Genomic DNA, 9,047 nt, shown 5'->3' on the forward strand with positions numbered 1-9,047 from the left:
GCATGTGGATGGACCTATGGAACAAGACACAGCATGAAGACCTCTGTTTAATGTCTAACAGAGAATTTGGAGAACAAGAGAGGTAGTGAATGGCCAAGCAAACAGAATAATGCAGCCGGTTGACATTGGCCAGCTTCTGACATTGGCCCCTGTGGTGCTGGGCAGTGAACACAGGAGCAGAGTAGCTGTGGAGCAAGGGTTCAGTCTACACATGGGCCCCGTAGCACGGGTTCCACTCATCAAGACCAAGGTAGTTGCATGTCCATCCTGCCAGCAACAAAGGCCAAACTTGAGTCCCTGTTATGGCATTAATCCATCAAGAAGAATGACCAGCTATTTGGTGGCAAATACACATTTGATTACATTGCATCGTTTCTGATCTGAAAAGGACAGTGATTGATGGTAACTGGAATGAACACGTTTTCCAGGTTGGTCATTTTTGTGCCCAATACCTCAGCCAGCACCATTACCCGAGGCTTATCCATTGGCATGAGACCCTACAGCACACAGTAGACCAAGAGACATCCTTAACAGAAAACGAGGGTCAGCACCGGACATATGGCCATGGCATCCACTGACCCTACCATGTAACTACATTATCCAGAAGCTTTGGCCTGATAGAATGAAATGGCCTGTTGAAGGCACAGCAAAGGCACCAGCTTGGAAAAAACATCTTGCAAGGATAGAGTACCATCCTCTAGGATTCCATATAAATCTCAAATCAATTATTACATGACGCTGGAGCCCCAGTCGGCAGAATCCATTGATCCAAGTATCAAGAGATGGAAGTAGGAGTCACCCCACTTACCATCACTCCCAGCAACCCAGTTGGGGGAATTGGGGTTTCCTGTCCCCACAACTCAGGGCTCAGGGGGTTTGGAAGTCCTGGTTCTTTGAGGAAGAATATTCCATTAAATTGGGGATTCTTGTTGGCATTGAATTGGCAACAATGATCACTGGTTGACAATCATAATATCACAGTCTCATGACCATTGCAGCAGTTGGGGGAAAGGGGAAGTAGTTCACCCCACTAATGTTCCTTTTGCAAATTTCCTGAGAAGAGGGGGCTGATTAGATCCTGGAGCAGTTTCCTAGGGTGTATTAGATAAACAAGTGAATCTGAACTGCACGACGGCCGGGTCCTGATCCCTGGCTTGCTGCTTATTTATCTTCTCTCTTCCCAGGACTGAAGTGCTCTTTCCACAGCTGCTGTGCATTGGTGGCCAACAGCTCTCAGCTGAGTATCCTGTGTGAGACCTGCCCTTGGCGGAGGAGAGCTGCCTTGCCCAGAGTTCAGCCCCTTCCCGGGAGCAGCCCGCATCCGTGACTGGTTGAGATGGGAATATAAATGCCTGGGCACTCGCCCCAATTTGGGTTGTCCCAGCTCTAAAGCTCCCTGTGGGATTGGCTGAAACCTGCATTGTGACAGTGTTCCATATACCTTCTCTCCAGGCCCCGTCCTGCTTTCCACACTGTCCAGCACACTTTGAATGACAATTTTCATCTAAGAGTTTGCTTCCCATTTGGTGCCATCTCTGGTTCCTAGTTGGGATCTGTGTGCCATCAGAAGGCTTAAATATCTCTACTGCTCTGTGCCCACGATTTTATACTCCAGGGGCAGACGATGCTGTGCCCAGTTACAGGCGAATTGCATTAGGGATTCCTTGAAAGCGAGGAGAGAGAGCTTGGCATAGGGGATGTGAGCGAATTCTCTTTAGTCTTGCACAAGTGAAAGGCATTTCTCCCCCTCTCCTCTCCCTTCCTGATCCTCTCTTCAAGATTTTCTGGCATCAGAGGGTCTGCTGATCCCAGGGAGGTACCCTGTGGCCACCCCACGGGTGTTGCCTGCCTCCTGGACTTGCTAACATTTGGAGGTGCATCCCTACTTGGCACTTAGGGCTGAAGTCTGCTAAGCTGCAGAAGAGACAGGGACCCCTGTTGTACCTGGAGTGGGGTGCAGTGATTGTTCTGAGTGGGAGCCATGTGTGGGAGCCACTAGAAGCTCTCTGATGGCTCTTGGGGTCAATGCTTCCACCTGAGGATCTCATGGAGAAGCTTTCCAGAAAGGCTCTGTTTGAGATATAGTTGGTGTGCAATCACCTCGGCCTCTGTCTGACTTGAGAGTGTGAATGCAGAACCCTCACCCAACCTTCCCTGCCCCAATGGGTGAAGATAGTGATTAAAAAAAAATAATCCTAATCCTCACCTGAGGATATGTATTTTTATAGATTTTAGAGAGAGAGAGAGAGAGAAACATTGATGTGAGAGAGAAACAATACTTGGTGGGCTCCCCTACGCGCCCCAACTGGGAATCGAATTCACAATCTGGATATGTGCCCTGACCAGGACTTGAACCCGTAATTCTTTGGTGCTCAGAATGATGCTCCAACCAACTGAGCCACACCGGCCAGGGCAAGATAGTGATGTTTTCTAAGAGAAAGTGTGCTTAGTGCAGGAAATCATTTGGGGTCATGGTCATGTATTAGATTCCTTACTTTCTTTCCTAAAACATGATTATCCTCATATTATGGATGGGACAATCTAGGACCAAAGTAATATAGTGAGAGAGACTTGATTTAGGGGTGAAACAGAAACCTCTCGTCTGCCAGGTCAGTGCCTCCCTTATATTGCCTGTGCCAAGGCCACCCCAAATTGTGGGCCAGTGGGACTTTGGTGTGAATGGTGTCCCTGGAGCTACACGATGCAGTGACCCTGCTGGACAAAGTGCGACACAGTGGGCAACTGACCCTCCAGATTGGCAGCCTTAGACCATGTGGAGTTCTACCAGCAGGGCACCTATGATTTTTTCTACCCTTGGGGACATAGTTGGTCTCTGTGCCCAGGCACAGGGGGCCACATGACTGACAGAAATGCAGGCTGAGTTCATAGGCTGCAGAGGAATTCTGATTTGAGTTGCTTACAGGAAGTGGAGGTCTTGTCCATGTGGTTAGAAGCTCTTGAGCTTGGCGAGGGGAAGGATGAGGAAGGGAAGTGCATTGTCTGGGCCTCTATGGCAGTGTTATGGAATTATGGAGGTTTCTGTGTCACTGGTCCTACCTCTCCAGCCACAACATCCAGCATTTCACTTTCACCTAGTCCCATTCTTCTCGCAATCGCCTTCTCCCCTCCCATCTCCCATGCCCTGATTCCGTTCTCCATCACCTCTTGCCTATACATTGCAATAGCGTGCTAACTGCTCTTCCCTTCCCCTCCCCATCCAGCCCTTCGCCACATGGTTATGACTCCCAAAGCCCCTCTGATCATGCCATTCCCCTACCCCGCCAAATCACAACTTTAAATGCCTATTCGTACTCAGGTGGCCAGATGCTCAGGTTTGCCTGGGACTGTGTTCATTTACTAGTATATCTGCTGTCCCAGCATAATTATTAATGGTGCCTCCTTTTATTCCCAAAAGTCATAATTTGGGTGATAAAAATGACGTGTTCCTCTTACTCATTACTCTCTGAATGGAGCCCAAACTCCCCACCTTCACAGACTGGCCTCAACTTTTCTTCCCAAATTTCCCCACCATTTCACTCAGCCCCTAGCCCTGCCACCTTTCCAATGGGCTTCCACCCAGCTTGAAAAACACACAGTGATAGCCCTGGCTGGTGTGTCTCAACGGTTAGAGTATCCGCCTACCCACCAAGGGGCTGAAGGTTCGATTCCCGGTCAAGGGCACGTACCTGGGTTTCAGGTTCCATCCCCAGCCCTGGTTGGGGCACCTAGAGGAGCAACCAATTGATATGTCTCTCTCACATTGATGTTTCTCTCCTTCCCTCCCTTCCACTCTCTCTCTAAGAGAGAGAGAGAGAGAGAGAGAGAGAGAGAGAGAGAGATGGGTTTGGGTGAGGATTAACAACAAAAAATAAATAAAATAAAATGAAACACTGTGATCATCTTTACTTCTAAGCATTTCTCAAGCTATCCCTCTCTCCTTCCGACCTAGCCTGAGATACCGCTAACTGAGCCCCTGCCTTGTCCACCCATCAAGACCTAGTATAGTTCCAGGCTTAGGCCTCTTTCAGTGCCTGTAAAGCCTTAGTCTGGCCGACCCTCTTGTCAAGAGTCACCTGGCCTTCCTGTGACTTGTCGGTATAGTCTGTGTATTCTGAGCTGGAGGACACTGAGGAGCGAGTCAGGCCCGGGGAGATACCACAGGCTGCTGCAATGGGTCACGGTAGAGACTTTGGGCAAGCGTGCGGTTGGCCAGGAAAAAAGTGGTGGGGAGGGTCCTGCTGAATAGTTGTCTGAAGTAAGAGAGGTCTGGGAAGCTGCTCTTGGGGACCGGAATCAGAGGAGTACAGAAGGTTTGTCTGGTCCTGTCAGTTTTCTCCTGAATCCCGTTGAAAGCCAGCCAAGCCAAAAGGTCATTTCTCAGAAACACAGTTCCCACCCCCATAATTATACCTGTCACCCCTACCTTTCTACCTCCCAGCTTAATGTGGATTCCCCACAATAATACAACTGCTGACTGTAACACAAAATACAGGTTTCTGTATTCCTAAAATAATATTTTTTTCCAGTGAACAATATGAGTCACACCTCTTCTTAAAAATACAAAACATGTTCATATCTTCGCCAGGACCCTTACACGTTTCCAGAGAGGGAGGGAGGAGAATAAGAACATAGCACTTTACAAGGGATTGGATTGGGGATCACAGAGGAGAAAGGACCTGACATGTTAAAAACAAGCAGTATTCACAGAAGAGAAGTTTAAAAACACCAGTAGCCTGGCAGCATGGCTGAGTGGTTGAGCACTGACCTATGAACCAGGAGGTCACAGTTCAATTCCTGGTCAAGGCACGTGCCCAGGTTTTGGGCTTGATCCCTAGTGTGCGGCATGCGGAGTGCTCTCTCTCATCATTGATGTTTCTATCTCTCTCTTCCTCTCTGAAATCAATTAAACGCATATTAAAAACATCAATAACTTAAATACAATAATTTGTTAATTATTAAATAAAAGCCATTCGTTTGGGGAGGATGATGCGATGATTTCAGGCTGCTTCTTAGGACGACGGGGGGGTGGGGGTGGGGAATGAATCAAGCATTTCTCAGGCTCTGGTTTGGTCTCAAAACAGTCAATATTTATGGCTTTGGAGTTTGGGATTTTTTGTCCAGGTACTTTATGGCATCCTGGACCCACTTATTCTTGGGATCAGCACAGACCTCCTTGTTCAGTTTGGTCTTGAAACTGTGGGAGAGAGGGGAAGCGATTAGAAGGATTCACTTTGAAAATTGTGTCCATTTAACCCCAAATTTCATGGGGTAGAGGGGCTGCCGTGGGAGAGCGGGAAGGGGACAGAGGAAGGATGGGACTCTGGGGTTTCCTGCTGCTTCTGATGGCCCAGTCAACCCACCCTTGCTCCTGACTGGAAGGAACTGGTATGACCTGGACAAGCTTGCAGACAGAGCTAAGTGTGAAAATGCCCTGAAGTGAAAAATCCATGAATTGGATGAGAGAGTCCAACCCTGAGTCTATGATTCCAAGTAACTCAGGAGCAGTTCCTGCCCTCTGCCCTCTAGAAATGCATGTTTGGGCGGGGAGAGGGTGAGCTCTGCCTACTTACACCACGGCTTTCTGGGGACATCTGCTGTCGGTGAGTCTTGTGTAATTTTGCAGTTTCTGATTGGGGATCTTCTTGCTGGCCACACTGAAGCAGCAGAGGGTTGGGACCTTCCCTGAATTTGTGGGAGAAATGAAAGAAAGGATGAACCACTAATAATATGTAGCTATTTTATATTTTTATTGATTTCAGAGAGGAAGGGAGAAGGAGATAGAAACATCAATGATGAGAGAGAATCATGGATCGGCTGCCTCCTGCATGGCCCCCCTGCTGGGGATAGAGCCTACAACCAGGCACGTACCCTTGACTGGAATCGAACCCGGGACCCTTCAGTCTGCAGGCCCATGCTCTATCTGCTGAGCCAAACTGGTTAGGGCTGTAGCTATGTTAAAGCATGCCTTTGGGAGGAAGGAAGGAAATTTAGGAGAAAGCAAGAAAATACAAGAGAAGGAGGTAGAATTCATCTGCTCTGAGGTCCTATACTTCTGCCTTTGACTGTGGTCGCCGGCTGAAAAGTGAGGACCTGTCCCCATTGGCAAAGTGTAGAAGAAGCTTGGTCAGTGCAGTAAGCTCTAGCTCTGTTGTTACAGGGCTATGGAGCTATGTGCCAACCATAGTACTGTTCACCAGACACCCCCCTTCTCTGCTTTCTGGATGCATGGTAGACTTGCATTTCTTGGCCACTTTTGGTTGGTTGGAGCCATTCACTAGTTTGGACCCATAAGTGAGAAACCAAAGTGACAAGTGCCATTTCTGAGCTGGAGTTAGTGATTTCCAGTGTAAGAACCCCAAGGGCTAGCTTTCCCTTTGTCACGGTAAGCAGCAAGACTTTCGAAGGTGGCTGCTCATCAGCCTAGGATCCTGAGCGTATGAAGCAGAAGGTCTAGCCAATACACGATAGACTTTCAGTATGAGTAAGAAATTAACCTTTCTAGTTTCAAGTCACTGGTCATTAGAGCTGTTTGTTACCACAGCCTGAATGATCTTATTTGTGCGAATAACATGCAGTACATCTAAGTCATCAGAGCATGAAAAATGCTCTGATTTCCACCCCCCCCCAGACTCAAAACATGTCACCTCAAGAGATTCCCCTGGAACCTCATTTCCTTCCTCTACCCACCATTTCTGAAAGCTTCTCAGAGTCCAGTGAAAATTCTGGGCCTCTAATCAAGCAATTGTTTCCCAACTACCCACGGGGCCCACAAGAAGAGAAGGTCTTTCTTTTGTGTGTGCCCCATCCCTAAACTCTGCAAAGGCAGCCAGATCATGGATATACTCTGTCTCTCTCAACAGCCATGTCAGAAAGGAACATGGGACTGGCTTGGGTCTCTCTTCCACTGATTGTGAGGTTGGGCACTACTTGGGTTAGGTTAGGGTTAGGGTTAGGGTTAGGGTTAGGGTTAGGGTCAGGTTTATCACACTACTCATGGGGCCTGTTGTGATAGTTCAGGAGGTGGTCAGCTGTCCCACAGGGAGGGGGCTTACCTGGCTGAGCGAGCACCTGGGTGGTGAGGGCGGCCATGGTGAGCGACAGGCACAGGAGCGCTGCGGAGACCTTCATGCTGGAGGGTGCGGACGCAGCCTCAGTGTGGGAGTTGTCGATGTTTGTGCTTGTCTCAGCCTCTCGTGGGAGTTGTCCGGGGTGTGCTTGTCTCAGGCTCTCTGCTCCTCTGGCTATTCCGCCTGCCTTTTAAAGACGATAGAGAAGAGTGGGAGCTTCTAGGGAATCCTTCCTCTTTGCAAAATCATGGCCAAGTCATCGAGGGAGGTCCTACATTGATTACCAAATTCTACTTCCTGGAAAGGACGAACAATGGGCAAAGTAGCGGAAAGAAATTTGGCACATTTTTATCTATCTTGGGGCTCAGCATGGGGGAGGAAGGGAGCTTATGAAATGACTGAGCAAGGGCGGTAATCCGAGAAGGTCATTCTACGAGCTCTGCTTTTCCTGAGATGAAACATCTGTAGTGGGGAAAGGAGTAAGGGAACCAAAGGCATGGAGAGATGAGGCGGTCTGAGAACCTTCCCTGGCCCCTGTGTTCACATGGTGGTCTCCAGGATTTGGGAGGCCAGGAAGGGGCCTCAAATTTCTGCGTGGCTCCCACCCAGAGGCAGAGAGATCTCAGCAGCTCTGAACATGGCCAGCTACCTGGGAACCTCACCCCTATTATTTAATCTAGTGGTCATAGAATCTAAGTGCCCCGGAATTTTAGTGCCATAGGACATCAGAACTGGGGAGCTCCTATTGGCCTGGACTTTTTGGGCATTTACCTCCAGCTTTATTGGGGAATAACTGACAAATAAAGATTGTATACATTTAAGGGGTATGATGCATCGGTTTGACATACACATACATTGTGAAATGCAATCATTTACCACAATAACTTTCATGTCCATCACTTCACATAGTTACCCCCTCCCTCTTTTTTTTGGTGGTGAGAACACTTAAGACCTACTCTCTTGGCAAATTTCAAGTCTAAAATATAGTCACCAGGCAGTACATTAGGTCCCAAGAACGTAGTCATCTGAAACTGCATCTTCAAAGCAAATGAGCCACGGCCACCAAGGAGCTATCTGAGGTGAAGGACAGTCCTATCCGTGTTCACTACTTTATCCTCTGCACTTATCATAACACTCAAGAAAGAAATGGCTTTCAAAAAACAAATAAGGAGTAAAATTTCTCTTTAGCAGGCTGTATGTTATGTTTGCACCATTTGACCAACATCTCCCCAGAAATACAAAGAAAAACCACCCCACACCTGTTAGGGTGACACTTCTCCACACCTGGTAGGATGGCTAGTGTCGAATGACAAGGCATGATATGTTTGCAAGGCTGTGGAGGAAAGCAGAGGGAATGTAAATTAATGCAGCCACTATGGAAAACAGTATGGAGGTTCCTATGCATTTCTTAACTATTTCTTTTAGCCCCTCAAGCATTTTTCCTAAATGGAATTAATAGCAAAAGCCTGTTCATCAAATACACTGTAATGGAGTGGATCTGTTTGAAGCAGAATGGGTGGCTCCCTAAACCCGCACACCCCAAGGATTCAAGAAACACATATGAAAACCAAGAGACTTAGTTCACCCTCACTCCTGAGCACACACGGCAGAGGAGGTGCTCAATGGCTAAAAATTGCAAAGGGAAAGAGAAGAGAAGAATAAAGAGCATATGTTTCCTCAGTGCATAACACAAGGCCCCATCATAGGAGATGGTGCAAGGGGCAGCAGACTTTAATGGGGTCTTTAATGATGTCCTTACTTAAAGTCTCTAATGGGGTCACTGTGGTGAATTGAATACTGGCACTGAAGCACTGCAAGCTCCTCTCCTGCCTTTTCCTGCACGCTGGCATTTCAAATTAATTGATTGGTTCAGTTTGCTCAGAGAGATGTGTTGAGATTCTGAGGTCTTGCCGAGAGTTAGGGAACTAACCCAAGGTCTCAGTCTCATCTGAATGCTCTTGTCCATTTATGGGCACAGAA

General features: G+C 47.9%; 1 protein-coding gene across 1 annotated transcript; it reads right to left on the minus strand.

The window, feature by feature from the left end:
* Positions 1-5,065: 5,065 nt before the first annotated feature.
* On the minus strand, positions 5,066-7,311 carry LOC102258156 (eotaxin). Its single transcript, XM_005877616.2, has 3 exons — positions 7,053-7,311; positions 5,571-5,682; positions 5,066-5,194 (listed from the first exon to the last, which is right to left on the minus strand). Exons 1-3 carry the CDS (start codon positions 7,126-7,128, stop codon positions 5,089-5,091), a joined length of 294 nt encoding a protein of 97 aa, XP_005877678.1. The 5' UTR covers positions 7,129-7,311; the 3' UTR covers positions 5,066-5,088.
* Positions 7,312-9,047: the final 1,736 nt, after the last annotated feature.

Source organism: Myotis brandtii, unplaced genomic scaffold, assembly GCF_000412655.1.
Source record: "Myotis brandtii unplaced genomic scaffold, ASM41265v1 scaffold523, whole genome shotgun sequence".
NCBI lineage: Eukaryota > Metazoa > Chordata > Mammalia > Chiroptera > Vespertilionidae > Myotis > Myotis brandtii.

Bases quoted from the DNA above. Each gene is read 5' to 3' on its own strand.
- LOC102258156 (XM_005877616.2), bottom strand. From the start codon at position 7,128: ATGAAGGTCTCCGCAGCGCTCCTGTGCCTGTCGCTCACCATGGCCGCC. The intron at 5,683-7,052 runs GTAAGCCCCCTC...CCACAAATTCAG, and splicing joins CCAGGTGCTCGCTCAGCCAG to GGAAGGTCCCAACCCTCTGC. The intron at 5,195-5,570 runs GTAAGTAGGCAG...TCTCTCCCACAG, and splicing joins TGTCCCCAGAAAGCCGTGGT to TTTCAAGACCAAACTGAACA.